The sequence below is a fragment of the Felis catus genome, chromosome E3 (assembly GCF_018350175.1).
Source record: "Felis catus isolate Fca126 chromosome E3, F.catus_Fca126_mat1.0, whole genome shotgun sequence".
Classification (NCBI taxonomy): Eukaryota; Metazoa; Chordata; class Mammalia; order Carnivora; family Felidae; genus Felis; species Felis catus.
The window spans coordinates 3,561,020-3,579,445 of NC_058383.1; the positions used below are offsets into that span (position 1 = coordinate 3,561,020).

The 18,426-nt window shown below is 58.5% G+C and overlaps 1 protein-coding gene across 2 annotated transcripts in view; it reads left to right on the forward strand.

Moving 5' to 3' along the window:
• SDK1 (sidekick cell adhesion molecule 1) overlaps window positions 1–18,426 on the forward strand; it is a 553,233-nt gene that overhangs the window by 501,553 nt on the left and 33,254 nt on the right. For both annotated transcript variants that reach the window (XM_045047350.1, XM_045047351.1), the window contains 3 exons: window positions 11,254–11,369; window positions 12,917–13,103; window positions 14,524–14,661. In XM_045047350.1, coding sequence (XP_044903285.1) covers window positions 11,254–11,369; window positions 12,917–13,103; window positions 14,524–14,661 — 441 coding nt within the window. The remainder of the gene's footprint in view (window positions 1–11,253; window positions 11,370–12,916; window positions 13,104–14,523; window positions 14,662–18,426) is intronic.

The window sequence follows — 18,426 nt, forward strand, 5'->3', positions numbered from 1 at the left end:
AAAGCCACTGCAAGCACACAGGGGATAGGGTACTGAGCAGGGGAGGGGAGGGCTGAGCCAGGAGGGCCGTGAGGACCAAGCCGACTGTGCAGTGAGAAGCTCCCCGGGACAGAGGGCAGGAAAGGAGTCTCCCTAGAGCCTGGGCGGGGCTGCAGTGCCTCGAGGGACACGGACTGTGTCCACAGGTGTGAGCGAAAGCCCTTCAGCAGGGACTTGTGGAAGCCCCCAGAATCCCCATGTCCACCCCACCCTCCACACCCCTGCGTGGGTGATCCTTCCCCAACCCACCCTCATCCCATCACTTTTCTGTTTCAACCGCTCAGTGGGTCCCCGCTGTCTGTAGGGGGAAAATAAAATCTGCTCCTGAGACAGGCCCCTGGGACCCCTCCGGCCACAGTGAGCATCTCCTGGCCCCCCAATCCCGGACGCCTCTCTCCCATGCCACGGGCTCCCTATGCAGCTCCCCGCCTTGGATTGCTGCCTTTCCTAGCAGACGTGAGGCCCAGGAGATGTTGGTAGATAAATGACATTTCTAATAACCTAATTTCCATCAATGTAGGAAGGTTATGGAGAATATTTGAATGCCTAATGCTGTATTTGGAAAGGATCCCAAACATCGTGCAATCCGGAGTCCCAAGTCCTCGGCCAGCTTCTCGGGAGATTTGTCTGATTACCATATTGGTGATGGGTTGAGACTTCTCGGCCAAGCACCCACTCGCTCAGCAGCTCGAGAGGCCACTGAAGGGGGAAAGGCCCAGGCAGGCCCTGCCCTTGGGCAGCACACACTCTGGGCAGAGAGATGGCCTGGCCTGGGGAAAGGCCCAGGCAGGCCCTGCCCTTGGGCAGCACACACTCTGGGCAGAGAGATGGCCTGGCCTGTGACCTCTGAGGGGGCGTGGCTGTTCAGGGTCAAGCCTTACTGGCTGCGTGGTCTTCATGCCTTACAGAGACTGGCGTGCTTGCTGGGTGCATAGACGACGGGTCCTCCCCTGGGGGGAGGGAGGCGTCGTCCCCACACGGTGGATTTGAAAGAGCTCCAACCCTATGTCTCTCCCCAGAGCCCGGGGCCTTGCCTGTGCCTCTCCTTCCCGGCCAAGCTCTTCCTGAATTCAAGAACCTTCTCCCTTTTGTTTGTTGTGTCACCGCTGAGCAGGGAAGCCTGCGGCACACCCAGCAGCAGACGGGCCAGCTACGCGCGCCCCCGTGCCCCCACCACCCGCTCCGCCGCGGCACCGACGCGGGGTCTTGCTTCCTCAGGACTTGCACTTGTGCCCTCTGCCCACTGGCTCAGGAGCATTTCTCAGACACCCTATCCTTTCTTTTAAACATCGTATCGTTTCGTTCAAAAACTTCCCCAGCGCGTATCCCTAAAAGAACTCCTTAAACACACACATATGTGCATACGTATATAGTGTGTGTGTGTGTGTGTGTGTGTGTGTGTGTGTGTGTGTGTGTGTATAGCCATGAAGCCATTATCAGATCTAGAAAAATTAATAACACCTTCTTCACGTGATCAAGCATGCAGTCAGCACACAGGCTCCCGGGGGATTAGCTCCCCTCCGCCTTCGGTTCCTTCCTCCACTTCGAGACTTAGCAGCTTCAGCCCCTTTTGCTGTTGGAAATTCTAAGGCTGCTTCCAGCTCTGCCCTTGACCTGCTCTGACTGCGGCCGTCTCCAGCTCGGTCTCGGTGGCACCCTGGCTCCCGGCTCCGCCTTGGCCCTCTCTTTGGTGCCGTTCACTCCATTCTGTAGGTCCGCTCTCTCAGGACAGTCGCCTTCCTTCCCACATCCTCAGGGGCCACACGGTTCCCGAGTCTACTCCTGTGTGTGGCCCCGGGAGCAATGCCTCCATCCATCCCCAAATCCCACGCGGCCCCTCGGGTGATGGCCTTGGTTCCTCCCAGTCCTCGATCCCCATGACCCGTCGGCCAGTCACCATTTGTTGACTCGCAGTCCCCGACATCAAAGACACTGTGTCACTTTCTCCTTTGTTGTGGCCACCGCCCTCGTTCACCTGCCTGTGGCGTCATAGCAGTCGCCCAGCCGGTCCTCACGGCCAGTGCCCTCCCCGGGTGCAGCCCTGTCATCCCCAAGAGTACGACTGTGGCCACGGTGCTCCCTGCCCGCTCACAAAGCCTTTCTGGAGAGACGTCTGATGGCTAAAACCGACTTGGCCCCATCTGACTCTTCTCTCCAGCCTTCAAGTCCTTCTCCACGAAGCCCTCCTTGCCTCTTTGCCTCTGGCCCAGGCGTGGTGGGGGCCCCCTGCATGCCCCACAGCTCACAGCCTGCAGCTCACCCTGGAGGGAGGAACGGACATCTGTATCCTGCACGAGGTGCACCTGCTGCCTGGGGACGGATGCCCCAAGTTTCATCCCGAGGCCCCAGGCCTCTCTTGTGCCTTGACCTCCCCAGCACGTGCCTTGTAGTCGTTCGGACACGGACTTCTTCAACCGGTTCCTTTGATCTGGAGCTTTGCCTAGAGGTCACCTGGCGTCGGGCACAGTGGGTCCCGGCAGTGGGACGTGGGAGGAGAGTAGGAACTGGGGGGAGACACCCCGCGACCCTGCCTGCAGTGTCCTTTGTCTTGGCTCAAACTTGCCACGTCCCAGTGGGTGTGGGGCTCAGAGGTTACCTTCATTTTGCAGGTGAGAAAAACGGAAGCACCCAAGCTTCCGGAGAATTCTCCAGGAATGCTCAGCTGGTCAGTGGTGGCAGGACACATCAGTATAGCCACCTCATCCAGGGAAGCTATTTTTCTTAGAAAACAAGGCCCTCTGGAATCAAAATCAGAACATGGGGTTTCAAAAATTGAGAAACCACGGGAGCGCCCGGGTGGCTCGGCTGAGAAGCGTCCAACTTCGGCTCAGGTCGCGATCTCACGTGAGGTTCACATCGGGCTCGCTGCTGTCGGCACGGAGCCCACTTCAGATCCTCTGTCCTCCTCTCTGTGACCCTCCCCTGTTTGTGCTCTCTCTCCCCCCCCAAAAAAAAAAAAAATTAAAAAAAAAAAAAAGATTTATCCATTCTTTAAAAGAAATGAGAGCACCATGAATAAAGCCAGTCTCTGGCAGCCTCACCCCCTGGGGCTTCCTGCATCGTGTCACCTGCCTCTCCAGACTTCCCGGGCCCCCCGTTGCCTGCCCGGGCCCACGCGTACTTATCCGTCCCTCCACCCTCACAGGGGTCCCCGGTGGCCAGAACCTGGTGGCTGTTCCCGATGTACCTGACGGGTCCAGGGTTACGTCACGGGGACAAGCTCGGGAGGCTGGTGGCCGGGGACATTCCTCATTATACACGACACGACTCCTTATACATGACAAAGCTGGCAGGCGAGGACCCCCTTCCCATCCCTGCCCTTTCTGTATTGACTCAGAGCAGGGTCTGCAAACCAGGCCCAGGGGCCGAATCCAGCCAGTGCCCGTTTTTATATAAAGTTTTATTGAGACGCCCATTCGTTTGCTTACTGTCTGCGGCTGCTTTTGCCCTTCAGAGGCAGAGGTGAGTTGTTGCAACAGAGACCTGTGTCCCTCAAAACTTAAAATGCTGTCTGGCCCTTCACAGAAAGCTTCCCAAAGCCCTTTCCTTGGCAACACAGCCTTCTGGTTATGCAGACCCAAGTTCAAATCCAGCCCCTTCCGGGCCAAACAAATTAACCCCTTCAGGCTCGGTTTTTGAAGGTGTGACGTGAGGATAAACATCCTTCCTCTCGCTTGAGTTTGGCGAATACAGTCCGCATAGGATGCGGGCTGTGGTTTGCGTTACACAGACCGCCAGTGGTTATAATGCAGTCGTGGCCTGGCAGGGCCTGGGTCTTGCTCTGGCGGGACGGTCCCTGCGTAGGCGAGGAGAAAAGCCCAGCAACAGGTGCCAGTGCACAGCTGGCTCGTCTGAGCGGCTTTCACCCCTGCATCTCCTGCCGGCAGGTGGTGGCAGTCAGTCGGTGGCAGGTGGGGACAGCGTCGATGATGGCGGAAAGCGGGGAACGTCACTGGATGGAATCAGATGTTCGGCGCTCACCTGGATCACTGAAATAGCGGTGACAGAGCCACATTTGCGATTACGGGTTTGAAACTCTCAGGCCTCAACCTCCCTGCCTGTTGCAACAACTGTTTTTTATTTTTTTTTATTAAAAAAAAAGTTTTTAAAATGTTTATTTATTTTGAGAGGGAGAGAGAATGTGTGGACAGGGGAGGGGCAGAGAGAGAGAGGGAGACAGAGAATCCCACGCAGGCTCCACGCCGTCAGCACGGAGCCCGACGCAGGGCTCAAACTCAGAGACCGTGAGATCATAACCTGAGCCAAAATTAAGAGATGCTGAACCGACCGAGCCACCCAGGCGCCCCGAAGCAACTTTTTAAGCCACGGTTTTTGAAACCAGCATCTTGGGATTGCAGCTGCCACGTGATCCCAGATCAGCCCGCATCCCAAGCTGGGGAAGATTAAGTGTCCTCAGCACACCTTTGCTGCCCTGTCCCCTGCTTGAGTCCCCTGTCTGGGCCCCCCTCCTCCTTGCCACACATCCAAGCTCGCTCGGTCATGACTCAGAGCCTTCCCGATCTCACCCTCGCCCTTGCTCTGGAGGCACCGGTAGCAGAACCCCTCAAACCCCCCCAAGCTCCAGACTTCCATAGTTCCTGTGGCACGTCTATCGATCAGAAGGCCCGGAGCGGTGTTCCTCTGCACCCTCACGGTGCCAAGCCCAGAGCTGGGTCTGGACCAGTTATGAACACGTGTTGGACATAACAGGAGTTCTCGCTTGAACACCATGAAATCCCACATGTATGAGTGGTACTACACCAGATTCGAGCCCGTCTGGCAGAGCCCAGGATGTGCAGAGTCTGGGCCTTCCTGCCTGTTGGGTGTATTGGTTAGCTACTGCTGCGTAACAAATTTTCCCGCGCAGCTGCTTGAAACACACCTGTGCCGCTTCACAGCGTGTGGGGTCCAGGAATCCAGGCACAGCTTAGCTGCGTCCCCCGCTTTGGGTCTCTCCCAAGGTGCCAGCCAGGGCTGCTGTCTCATCCAAAGGTTGGACTGGGAAAGGGTCCATCTGTAAGCTGGTGTAGTCGTTGGCAGGACTGTGTCTCGTGGGCTGTTGGACGGAGGCCTTGATGAGCCTCTCCATGGGGCATCTCCCGACATGGCCGCTGGCTTCGTCAGAGCGGGTACGGGAGGGGGCAGGACAGAGGGCCGGCAGGAGGGGCACGAGCTGTGGAGAGACACAGTCTCCTGCAAGCTCGTCACGGTGCCACTGGCCACCGTGTCTGCCATGTTCCGTGGTCGGAAGCAAGTGTTCCCAAGAGGAGATTACATAAGGGAGGGTGCGGGGAGCAGAAGGTGGGTCCTCGGAGTGTCTCCGTGATCCAAGGTACCGGCGTCCAGGGCTGTGGAAGGCAGAGTGCCCAGGACATGCCTGTGCAGCTCCTGGTTCGTGAGGAGGAAAGACGGACGTTTCCATGAGGAAAGACGGACGTTTAAATGCGTCAGCACGTGGTGACGTAATTACCGACAGTCCCAGCGGGGACACAGGCCAAGCAGGACCAATGTGCCATTCGCACCCACTGGGCCATTCACCAGTCGGTGAGTGCGGGGGAATGAGCTTGGAGCGAGACACCGTGTTCAAGCCGCCTTACGGAGCGCCTCCTCCTTGCCGGCCGCTGATCTGTACCCTCTCAAGACTTAGCTCGTTTCGTCTCTGAAACCCACTGAGTCTGGTATTTTCTCCTATTTTACAAAAGAAACTGAGGCTCGGGGAGACCGCACTGTGTCCGAGGTCCCGCAGGCTGAGCCTGGATCCTAAAACTCGCCATCCAGGGCGTTTCCCGCAACCTCCGGCCTGCAGCCTCTGTAGCCTGGAGTCCATGGCATTGATTACTTTGAAAAATAGGTTTTCTGTGACCAGTTTCCTGATTTTTCTTGTTAAGCTTCCTTAGAATTGTGTTTGTTCTGGCTCAGCAGTGAGGTGATTGGAGCAAAGACAGACATTTGAGCTGGAGGGCGAGCGCCAGCCTGAGTGACAAGGCGCTGGGCCGAGGCGGCCGCCCCAGGACCCCAGGAACGTGGCCTTGAATCCCCTGCCCACCCCCAGGCATGGTGCTGGGAGCCGAGCTGCCCGGCTTAGAGTGTGGGGTGAGTGGAGACCTGGGGCCGGGTCCTGCTCTCTCCGGCCCCGGCCTCCCCTGCATGAATGGCAGCGACGAGCCCCCGCCTCTGCGGGCCATGAGGGTGAAGTGAGCCCAGACGCCAAGCTTCAATGCCGCCCTCAACGCCGTTGTCACGCCCCTCATGGGCTGCTAGGATTCCAGCAGCCGTCAGGCTAGATGAGAGCACTCTACAGAAGGCTCTGCAGATTTCTGGAGACAGGGGGCTGGAGGTTGAGGAAGGGGCGATCCTCGTCTTCTCTGTTTATCACGGATTTATAAAACACCATCTTCTCACTTTGAACTGTCTGTTGCAGGCTTTTAAAAAAACTACCGTGTGATGTCGCACCGAATGGTCGTTGACAGACCCTGAGTTTCTCGAGGCAGGGCTGGCGGCCTCGTGGGGCACCGCGGGCATCGGGCTTTATGTTCGGCGACGGCAGTGATTCCCCTGTCTTTCTCCTGTGAACTGTACCCCTGCCCAGAAGGGAGCGAAGCCTCTGTGTCTGCAGGCCCGGCTCACCTTTTGAGATTCTGCTCCTTCCCGACTTCCCTGCTCTGAGTCATTGCTCTGTCTCCAGTTCTGACTTGGCCCCCACTGAGCTGAAGAGCCATGATCTGTTTAAGCCTCCTTTATGTATTGCGAAGGCCCCGGAGGTTAGATAATTACCCCGAGCTGGAGCCTGTCTCCAGGTATCTTGGCTTAGGGGAACAGATGTGCTGGCCAAGTGTGCTGAGAAGGTAAACTACATTAGAGAATTCTGTTTCCTATTTACTTCGACAGGAAATCAGGAAGAGTGTTTGGCCAGAAAGGAGTTGATGTAATTAAAGTGAACTGAGAAATGTGTAATTTTTTTTGATTATATAAAGAAATACTTAACCTTGTTATATTAAAATGTTAACAATGATCCTCAAAGTGTCCGTTAAAAGTTTGCTCTACCCAAATAATGAATCACTGGGTTACAAAAAATGAAAGTAGAAACCTAACATGGCCTAGCATGATCTAGCATGGCCTATCATAGCCTAGAATTATCTGGCATGGTCTAGTATTGCCTAGTTTAACCTATCATGGCCTACCATGGCTTAGCATGATCTAGCATGGCTTAGTATAGCCTAGCATAGCCTAGCATGATCTAGCATGGCTTAGTATAACCTAGCATGGCCTAGCATGATCTAGCATCGCCTAGTATAGCCTAGCATGGCCTAGCATGATCTAGCATGGCTTAGTATAGCCTAGCATAGCCTAGCATGACCTAGCATAACCTAGCATAGCCTAGAATGGCCTAGCATGGCCTAGCATAGCCTAGCATGATCTAGCATAACCTAGCATAGCTTAGCATGATCTAGCATGGCCTAGCATGATCTAGCATGGCTTAGTATAGCCTAGCATAGCCTAGCATGACCTAGCATAACCTAACATAGCCTAGAATGGCCTAGCATGGCCTAGCATAGCCTAGCATGATCTAGCATAACCTAGCATAGCTTAGCATGGCCTAGCATGGCCTAGCATGATCTAGCATGGCTTAGTATAGCCTAGCATAGCCTAGCATGACCTAGCATAACCTAACATAGCCTAGAATGGCCTAGCATGGCCTAGCATAGCCTAGCATGATCTAGCATAACCTAGCATAGCTTAGCATGGCCTAGCATGGCCTAGCATGATCTAGCATGGCTTAGTATAGCCTAGCATAGCCTAGCATGACCTAGCATAACCTAGCATAGCCTAGAATGGCCTAGCATGGCCTAGCATAACTTATCATGGCCTAGCATGGCTTAACATGGTTCAGCATGAATAGATGCCTGGTGTGGCCCCAGGTAGCACTGGCATCTGATGACTGTCTGTCTGATGTGACCCCAGCAGGTACCCTGCCTTGTCACCTCCGTACCCTCGCCCTTCCCATTCCTGTCTCTTACTTCGCCCGTGCTTCCCTGGCCCGTTGTCCCATGTTAAATCTGCCCCATTTTTGAAGGGTACTCTGTTTCCAGGAAAGAGCCTGTGTCCCCCAGCCAGAAGTGACTTCTCGTGGCCCTTGGAACCTGCCCTCACGTTACACCCTGTATCATGATTATCGTGACCTGTCTCTCTTGTTACACCTATTTCTGCATCCTTGTATCCACCTACCCCTCAGCGCCAAGCCTGAGGCCCGGTTGACATTCCGGAAATTTCCAACACATTGTGCCATGGCAACAAATAACCACAGACTCCGTGTGGCCGAAACCCCAGGGGCAACTTCTCTCGTGCACCTTCCCCATCCTTCAAGGCCAGCTCTTTCTCTTCACCTTCCTGTCGTCTTCTTCCAAAGACACAGACTGAGGGGTCAGTCCCCATGCAGGACCTGCTAGGTCAGGTGGTTGCGGGAAAAGAGGAGGTAACCGGCCAGGGAACCCTCTGGAAGCTTCTGCTGGGAGGTGGCCTACGTCACCCCTACCCACATGTCACTACCGCTCCCCTGTCATCGACCAAACTAGAGTCAGAGGCAGAGGGTCCGCAGGGTCCCTGCAAGAGAGAGACTTCCGCGGGCCAGATGGAGGACCCTCCCATGGGAGGGGACGATGTTTTGGTGGAGGGTGGAGGGTCTGTAGCTCAGGACTGTTAAGTGACCAGGTCATTCTGGTGACCCAGTGGGCCTGGAGCCAGGTGGCCATGAGCCAGCACTCCCTGCTTCCCAGCAAATTAAGACTGAGCCAGGGACAGCCATTTTGTTCCAGTGGCCGTTTGTTCCCCAGTGACTGATGGCTGGTGGCCACGTCGGGGGCAGCGAGTCCGCCTAGGGGGTTGAGTAAGCTGCCCGTCCTGCTCTGTGGGGCTTGCCTGCCAGCGTGCAGCCCCCAGCACCCAACCTGCAGGGCCTCCCTACACAATCAGCCAGAAGCCCAGGAGATTCCAGAAATCTCCAGGCGCATGGTGCCTCTAGAAGCTTGTGCTGTCTCTGGCGGCTCCGTGGCTGCCAAGGACTGGCTCACAGCTGTGTGGCGGCATCGTCAGCCCCGACACGAGACGTGCGGAGAGAATCTCCACTCTGCGCCTTCACCTTTGTGAGCCCCTCTTCGGTGCTGTTTGCAGGCGATCCGCTATCAGCAAATGCCAGAGCGCGCTGCACTAAATTGCTTCTAAAAACTGATTTCACGCATGTTCCCAAAACATTCTATACACCACGGGGGCGAACGGGGGAGAGCCATCAGACAAGGGCTCATCAGAGGCTCCATCCGTTCCCTCCAAACATGCTCCATGCCAAACCAGAACTGCCTCTGGGGCCGTACACAAGGGGACCTTCCCCAGTCAGGTCATCCTGCAGGGACGGAGACCCAGAAGCTTCCGGGAGCCAGAAAAGTAGGTCTCGAAACCGACACGCTCTGCTCTGTGTTTACACACATTTCTCTCTCTTCCCTGCCTGTGTCATCATCAAAAAAATCCTCACTCCCTGCGGCATTTTTACGGCACAAAAGCTCTGTGCGACAGGACAGCTGGTGGGCACATCGGAGCATCTCCGCTTGGGGACGGCAGTTCGCGTGGCTCAGCTGCCCCGCACGCGACCGGCGGGTCTTGTCCAGGCACGTGGCCCCTGAATTCCAGGAGCCGCCTCGAGCCCGCAGAAGCACCGGTTTCTGTGGACCTCCGTGTCCGGAGAAGGGTCGTGGGCCCAGGGTTTGAAAAGGAAACCTTGGGGTTGGAGGTCGGGGGAGACCACGCACAGACGGTTCTAACCGACTACCGGGGTAATGGCCGTGCTCAATTTCGCCTTTCACGTTTTAATTGTACAACAGTAATTTTGCGATAGAGTTGCCGATGGCAAACATGCAAAAGACATTAACTTTATTTATGTTTTGGATTATTAATGTGGCTGTTAAAATTCCTCCAGTTAGTTTTGATTGAATTGTTTTTTTGTGTGATTCTGTTGTTTAATGGAGCGGTAAATAAGAATTTCTGATAATGAGGCCAAGCATCTGTCACAACAACCTGGTGTGGGTTATTAACATTTCCATTAACGGCAGGGTGGGCAGTGATAATACGGGAACCACACAGTTAGAACAAAATAAATAGTCGGTGTCAGGCTGAGTGGGTGTTAATTACTATTTGATTCTACACTGGAGGGGGAGAGGGGAAGGGGTGACTCTCGAAGGTCGTTCTCTCCCGAGAGCCAGCATGCTGGGCTGTCACCCACAGACAGCGGCTGTTGCGTGGTCTCCGTGCGTGGCCTCCGTGCGTGGCCGGGAACGTGCTTGAGTCGGAAGGCATTGCTCGTGGGCCCGCGGGCCGAGCCCCCCCAGACGGCTCCCAGGGCTCCAGGGTCCAGCCCAGCACAGCCCTGTTGGGGTGCACACAGGCGGGAGAAGGGAAGGACTCCCGGGAGGCAGAGAGAAGTGCGTCCCGCACAGATGCCCGGCAAGGAATGCAGAGACGGAGCGGAGACGTGTCCTGTGTGTGCACACGTGCTCTCGGTGCCATCCCAGCTTCCCCAGGGCCGCCTGCCGGGCCACGGCCACTGTGTCCTCTCCGGGCACAGCGTGGTCCCCAGGGCGGTAGGGCAGGGTCGCAATCGAGGACTGGGTCCTCAGAGTTCGAGCCATAAGGGGCCTGGGTAGAGGGCAGGGGACGGGGACCAGCCTAGGCTGGTCCTGTCACCGCTGGAGGACGGCCCAGACCCGGGAGCCAGGCTCCACGACGCGAGATTCCTGAACTTGGGACGGACACGTGGGTGCCTCATTTTCTCCGCGTTCCGTCCAAAACGCACTGCCTCCCTCCACCGTGAACGCGGCAGCATGGTGCGTACGGCCAGCGGGACCCGCAGCTCGCTCAGCAACAGCCCCCACCCACGTCCCGCGCCCACCCACGACGCACGCAGATGACCAGATCACGCTTTTGTTTCTGAACACTCTGCCAACCGCGTCTCAATATAATTATTATAATTAATATAATTTTCTTCGTAATCCTCCAGATTCCATTTTATGCCAACTGAAAACGTGGTTCCGGGAAGGGCGTGTGTGGCGCTCCCTGGCCTAAAAGCTGCACGGCCCCGGGGCAGGCTCTGAGGCCGCCCACCCTGGAGCCAGGGGCCCCGCACGCGCCAGCAGCCATCTCAGCCCCTCTCCTGTGCTGCTCTCTCCCCAGCCCCGGCCATGGCCCCGCAGAACGTCCAGGTGACCCCGCTCACGGCCAGCCAGCTGGAGGTCACGTGGGAGCCGCCGCCACCGGAGAGCCAGAACGGGAACATCCAGGGCTACAAGGCAATGCTCTCTCGCATGGTTTGGCTCTTCCTTCCAGGTCACTTGGAGGCCCGGAGAGTGGCCTAAATCCACAGAGTTCCCAGCGGCTTCGCTGGAACCCTGGCTGCATGCCACGGCTGCTGCCCCCGGCTCACTCCGTCCTGCCCCGGCACGCGCAGCTGACCGTCAGGACGGACAGCCGGGGTCGGTGCCGAGCGGCTGGGGCAGGCTCGGCCTGACCTTGCCTCTCGGCCTGGGGGTGGCGGCCTGGTTCGCCGTGCAGCTGGCTTGTGCCCGGCAGCCCCTCCCTCCCAGGCCCCGCCCAGCACCCTTCCTGCTGCTGCACCCGCTCTGGAAGCCTCCAGTATCTTTGCTGACAGCAGAACAGATCTGGCTGAAGAGAATAGGTTCTCCAGCCCGACCCTGCCCTTGGATCTCTGTTGAATATTTCATGAGGCCCAGGGCAGGGGGCCCAAGAATTTGCATTTCTCGCAAGTTCCCCCGGGGGTGTGGTTCCTAGGCACCCCACATTGAGAACCACCACACTAAGGTTCCACGTTAGCTCAACATTCCGGAGATGGGGCAAAGGAAAGACAGGAGGCCAGTGAGTATTTACCCAGAGTAGGTTCATCTGGGGGCGGGAAGCTCCTCGCACACCTGCCTGGAAGGCCACGTTTTCGCAGAGAAGTCAGAAGGATCAGCTAAAAACAGCCTGAAGAAAGCACCCCGGGGCCGTCCCTTGAAAACTCCCCCTTCCTTCTCCCGAATGACTCTCCCCGACTGGTATGTCGGAGCCCAGGTTGGTCAGTCATCAGCTTCTGTGGGCCAGCCTGCCCTGATGACTATTGGGCCAATTAAATGTCCATTTAAAAATGATTTTGGTCGGTGTTTTATGAAAATAAATACCTTCCTCCACGGCAGGGCCGTTACAGTGATTAATGAGGTAATGGGAAGTCTTACGAGCTTGGAGGCAAGATGCTATTTATGTATGTCCAAAATATGTTTTCTAATTTCCTTAATGATAAAGACATTGAACTTGAGTATTGATCTCAAGTCAGTAAGGCCTGTTCGAGCGTAGGATCAGATTTGCTCAGTTCCGAGAGCAGGACCGGACCGTATCTTGCGGGCGGGAGTCAGCAGTGCTCGTGGCCGGGAGCCCACGTGGGGGCAGAAAACCTGTCCTAAGCTCTCTGCGGCTCTCTGCCCTGTGGGCCAGTGGCCCTGGTGGCCTGGCTGGGTTTCACCCCCGGAGCCGAGGTGGGTGTTGTCTTTGGGCGGCCGGGCTCGCGCCGGCTCGGGGCAGTGGTTCTCGGCCGGCTGTCCCAGGAAACGGCCCTGCCAACCCACCTCCTCCAGCCTCTGTGCTTGGGCCTCAAGCCCGCCCGCGAGCATGTGCGGTCCGGGCGGTGGGGGGCAAAGTGAACCCAGGAGAAACACGGGCCGAGGTCCAGTCCTGCCCAGCGCTCACTGGGCACCTCCCCCACCAGTTTAGAAACCAGGGCTGCCACCCCTTCCCCGTGGCCCCGTGGCCCCGTGGCCCGCCTCCGACCTCTGGCTCTTATCGGCAGGTTTACTACTGGGAGGCAGACAGCCAGAACGAAACAGAGAAGATGAAGGTCCTGTTCCTGCCGGAGACCGTGCTGAAACTGAAGAACCTGACCGGTCACACCCCTTACCGGGTCAGCATCTCGGCCTTCAACGCGGCTGGAGACGGGCCCCGGAGTGACCCCAGGCAGGGGCGCACCCACCAGGCCGGTAGGAGAGCGGCGTGTTCCGCGGGGGCCCCTTCCCCACGACCGCGGGTGGCCGAGCCAGGCTGGACGAGCGGCCCCTCCCTGTCCCCACAGCCCTTTGCTGTGCCCAGCCTGTGGCGCACGGCTGTCGTGTGCCCGGGGCTTTCTGGAGAGAAAGGCCCGGGTTGCATTCAGCTGCTTTCCCCAGTGCCCAGCCCTGGCCTGCTGCGCGGCGGCGCCCGTGAGACGGCACCTGTTTCCCGAGGACCCTCCCGGGTCGCCGAGGGCAGGAGGGCTCCGCCTCCGCACCCAGGCCTCCTTCCGGTTCCCTCGGGGAGCTTCTTGCTGGGGCTCGGCTCCGGCGTGTCCAGATCCCGGGGGAAGTGAGTTCTTTGTACGCCGAGCCCAGGCCACGGCGTCGGGCGCTTCCAGGGTCGCCGGGTTTCAGGGCCACACCCGCAACAGCTTGCAGCCGCTTCTCAGACACCCGCCACCAGCCCGGCGAGAGCACTGCACTGCCACGTGCCTCGCCGCCTGTGGCCCCACATCCACACACACACAGCACGTGGCTCCCTCTGTCATGAGTGCCAGCTCCCCGGCGGCCTAGAGAACATTAGGAAGTGAGTCAGGATTCCAAGGGAATGTCAGCTTAACCCTGGTCCCGCGGACCTGGGATGCACTTTGTGGGACCCAGGAAGTGTAAGGCTGGGGAAGTCAGGGAGACCCGTCCCGCTCGGGGCTCCCAGGCATCCTGCGTCCTGCCTGAGAGAGGACTGGCCAGCGTGCCGGGACTCTTTCCTCTGGGTCTCGTCCAGCGGCCGGACAGGGGCCGTTTCTGGAATCCAGGCTGGGTCACCCGTTCCTTACCAGAGCACTGGGGACTGCTCCGGGCACCAACCCCCACACGGAGCCCAGGCAGGGGGCGGCGAGCGGGGTCAGCAACCCGGCCACCCGCCTGGCTGTCTGCGGGCAGCTTCCCCCCACCCGGGGGGCTCACTGGGCCCCCCTGTCCCCAGCCCGAGGGCGGACACTGTGATGTTTAAGAGGAGGGCTGGCTTGGGCCCCAAGGGAGAGGCCAGGAGAGGTGGGCAGAACCACCAACGGCCTCAGAGCCCCTGCTGTCCCCAGAGGAACGGGATGGGAGCAGTTGCTAGAAAACGGGGCTGTCTGCATTTCATTCTTTACTCATCTTTCTGCCTTTGTCACCGCGTCCCTTAGGCTCCTTGTGTTTAAACCCCCATCATCTTGTCTCCTCTTCTCGGGAGAGTCCAGGTGTCTGATTGATCCTGGAAAGTTCAGAGGTGGTCTCACGACGCTGAGACTTTTACGGAGTTGAAAATAACATCTAGTAGCGCTTTTATTGTACGCGGAGGCACAGACGTGTGTGGAAATGGTCTATAAAGGAGCTTTACCAACAGTCCCTTCACATCCCATTCTTCCAGCTCCGGGGACCCCCAGCTTTTTGGCGTTCTCAGAAATAACCTCTACCACGCTTAACGTCTCGTGGGGCGAACCGGTGGCAGCCAACGGCGTCCTGCAGGGCTACCGAGTGGTCTACGAGCCCTTAGCGCCCGTGCAAGGTAAGGCCAGGGGGGCGCATGGGGAGGGCCGGCCCCACAGGGCGCGCATGGGGAGGGCACGGCACTCCACAGCGTCTGCAGGGCGGGGAGTCTTGCCTGCCAGAGGCACAGGGAGGAGGGCGTAAAGCCCAGTACGAGGGGGGGACAGAAGAGGAAACCAGCTTCCGGGCAGGAGGGGGTGCCGGCCGAGCAGCGCCTAGCAAGGGGCTCGGGGCCTGGGCTCTGGGGGTGTGGGGCGGGGACCGGGGATGCGCGTGTTCGCGGCGGAGCCCGGGGGACCCGCCCGCTGCACGGGAAGGGGGCAGAGACGGGAGCGCACCCTCGCCCCTTGGTCCCGGAGGTGCTGATCCGCCCCTGCTGCCTTGCCGCCTGTCTCTGGTGCCGTTGTGATTTCTGGCGCGTCTGTCTCCTCCCGCTCGCCGCTGCCCCGCTGTCAGAGGGCTCCGCGGGCACTTTTTTCTCGCCCACTCTGTGCCCGGCACCGGTGCCACAGGAGGGCGCCCGGCCCAGGGCGGGCTTCCCCCGGAAACGCGCGCGGCCAGACTAAACGTTGTAGATTATTTAATGCCTAGGAGGAGAAAATATAACCGACCCATCAAATAATATTGGCGCTCCGTTTAAAGCCGTGATAAAAGTTTCCTTTTAAAATAAGTACATTCAAGTAAAACGGGGGGCTGATTTGAGGAAAATTTAAGCACCAGATTTCATTTCATCGAATCTAAAATGCCATTATCGACTCTAAGATTCATTGTTATTTTACGAAGTGCTAAGAAAGAAAAAAGGCCGGCCGTAAACCGCAGCCCAGTGTGTTGGCATCATCAATCCCAAATCAGAGATGTAAACACGTGAGGGGAGAGAGTCTCAGACAAGCGATGGATGCGCTTTGGTACATAACAGTAGAGGTGGTACGGGTGTGCGGTGTGTGAAATGGCGGAGGGCACGGGCCCGGCCCGAGATGGCGCGGCCACACCCGCTGCGTCCTCTTCAGGGCCCAGTGCCTGCGTGGGGACCAGGTGGCCCGGGCGTTGCAGATGCCTTTTAACTAGTGCCACACGCAACGGGGAAAGGATGGCCAAAAATCATGGCCCCGAGCCACCTTGGAGCCCCTCCCCATCAAGGTATGGGTTTTCCTTGCAAATAAGTGACTTATTCTGCATCGATGGGCTTGTAGAATCTCTCTAGAAACTCCGTGGCATGCACGCCTCGACCTCCAGGCTGGCTGCCTTCGTCTTATAAAGAAGTACTTGCCATCCAGGCAAGACCGTGGCCGTGGCCTCTGCCCGGTCGGGAGCCACGGTGGGCCCTGCTTCGTGATCCCCCCGATCTCTGCCTTCCGAATTCCCGGAGTCCTGCCGGCTCGCCACACATCTGTCCCCACGGCCTCCTCCTACCTTCCAGGGAGATGACCCTGCACATCTGGTTCCCCGGGCCTTGTCGGGGCCATGGTCACGTGGCCTCTGCAGCAGCACGGCTGTGGCTCACCAGACGCCGTCTAGACGCCCGGCACCGAGCAAGGGCACACGCTCTCTCTGAGTCCTCATGCGGAGGCCGGGCCGCCTTTATTCGTATTTCACAAGAAATCAGGCTCTGAGCCCTTAAGACAACCGCCCAGGGCCTGCAGGTGGAGAATGCGGACCCACGTGGGGTTTGGCCCCAGGTGGGCTGGTTTGAGAGTCCGTGATGGGGAAATGTCTGGAGCACGTGGGCTTTGGGGGGGACACGTGCCACAAACGTCACAGCGGGGAGCAGAAGTGGTCATCAGCGTGTCACAGCTGCCCATGGCACTTGTCTCCCTCCCTCCCTCCCTCTCTCTCTCTCTCTGCTTCTCTCTCCCTCTCTGCCTCTTTCTCCCTCCCTCCCTCCCTCTCGCTCCCTCCCTCTCTCCCTTTCTCTCTCCCTCCCTCCCTCTTCCCTCCCTCTCTTCCTCTCTCCCTCCCTCTGTTGGCTTGTCTCTCCCTCTCCACCTCTCTCTCCCTCCCTCTCTCCCTGTCTCTTTTCCTCCCTCCCTCTCTCTCTCTTCCTCTCTCCATCCCTCTCTCTGCTTCTCTCTCCCTATCCCTCTCTCTTCCCTACCCCTTCTTCCCCTCTCCCTTCCCCTCCCTCCCTCTCCCCTTCTCCCCCTTTCCCTCCCTCTCTCCCTCTCACCCTCTCCCCTTGTTCCCCCTCCCTCCCTCCCCTCTCCCTCCCTCCCGTCTCCCTCTCTCTCTGGTGACAACAGGCAGACCTTCTTGGTTGCAAGCATCTCGCCTCTTTTCACAAGTAGTAAGACCCTCTGTCACTCCGTTGGCCCTCCTGTCTGTCGGGAGGGCTGGTTCCTCTGCCTGGATTTTCCTGTCTTTGGCAGTGAGTATATACGCTCTGGAACCGGGCAGGAGAAGGTACTTTCAGTCAGCAGCTCACAGGTCTCTCCAGAAGCTCGGGGTGCAGTCCCTGGGCGCTTGAGACCCAACCATCCAGACCCCCAAACCTTGGCCCTGAAGGCGGCATGGGCACACCCCCGACCCCCTGATTCCTGCTCGTCTGTCGTGCGGCTGGTCCGGGCCTGGGGCTGGGGATGGTTGCTTCACAGCTGCCGCTAAGCTGCAGACTCTGCTGGAGTCGGAGGGGCCTCCGCTGGGTCCTTCCTCTCAGCCGCAGGCCCCCTCCTGAAACCGCCCGTCCTCCCTGCCTGGAACCCAGCAAACAGCCTGTTCCCCGTGAGCAGAACCCACCAGCCCTCTTCCTGAGTGCTCCTGACCCTGTGGGGTCAGGGGGTGTCCCTGACCACTGGCCAACACCAGTGTTGCTTTTCCGGGTCCCACCATGTGCCTGCCTGGTCTGATGGCATCTGCCAGAGCCCCTGGCTTAGCCAGACAGCAGCCGACAGATCCGACCCCTTCTAGCTGGCCTTCTAGCTGGCCACGCTCTGCAGCCACACAGGCCAAAGGAGGAACGCAGGCCGGTAGAGGGCAGGAGAGACTTTCCTGTGGCCTCTCTCCGCCCCCAGGCCCGTCGGGGGCATTTTGACCTGAGGCTGGAGAGGGGAGGAGGGGATCTTTCAGGTGAAAGTAAGGCCATGCTGTCACATACGCAAAAGGACCAGACGCTCCGAGTGGCTAAACAGAAGGCAGCTTTGGGAAGCACACACAGCGCGGCGTCCTGCGCCCGGCTGAGGTCAAAGCGTCCGGCCCTTGCTGTCCTGCCTCCCCGTTCCCAGACCCTTGTCTCCCCGAGAAGTGTATTGTCCCCTCCCCTAGGGCATCGGCTGGCCGGTCTGATCAGCGTGCAGGCCTCTCGAGTGGGGGTCTCTCGGAGGAACCCAACCCTTGCCTCCTTCACGTTGGATCCGGATTTCCACCAGGGAATCGCGGGGGTGGCAACCAGGTCTCCGAACAATTTCCAGTTCTTCAAAATGCCTCACAGAACCGCTGCATTTCCAAGAGATGTGGTTGCAAGTGTGGTGAAAACATCTGGGGCTGGAATCCTACTAACTCTGCGGTAACGCCAGCCCTCCCGTGAAGGTGGTCACGGACATGGAGGGCCTGTCTGTGCGGCAAAGACAGGGAGGAAGGCCGTCAAACGGTCGTCTCACCCGCTGGCCATTCTGCTGGCCGTTTTTCCTGCCTCCTGGCCGGCCGGCCGTTCCTCGAGAGCAGAACACCCACCTGGCACGGGCAGACCCTGCCTGCGATCCCTCCACGGAGAAGACAGGCCCGGCTCCTCCCCCGCCGTCCCCCGCCAGTGCCCTGGTCGCGGTGGGGAGCACCGAGCCACACGGAGCAGGAG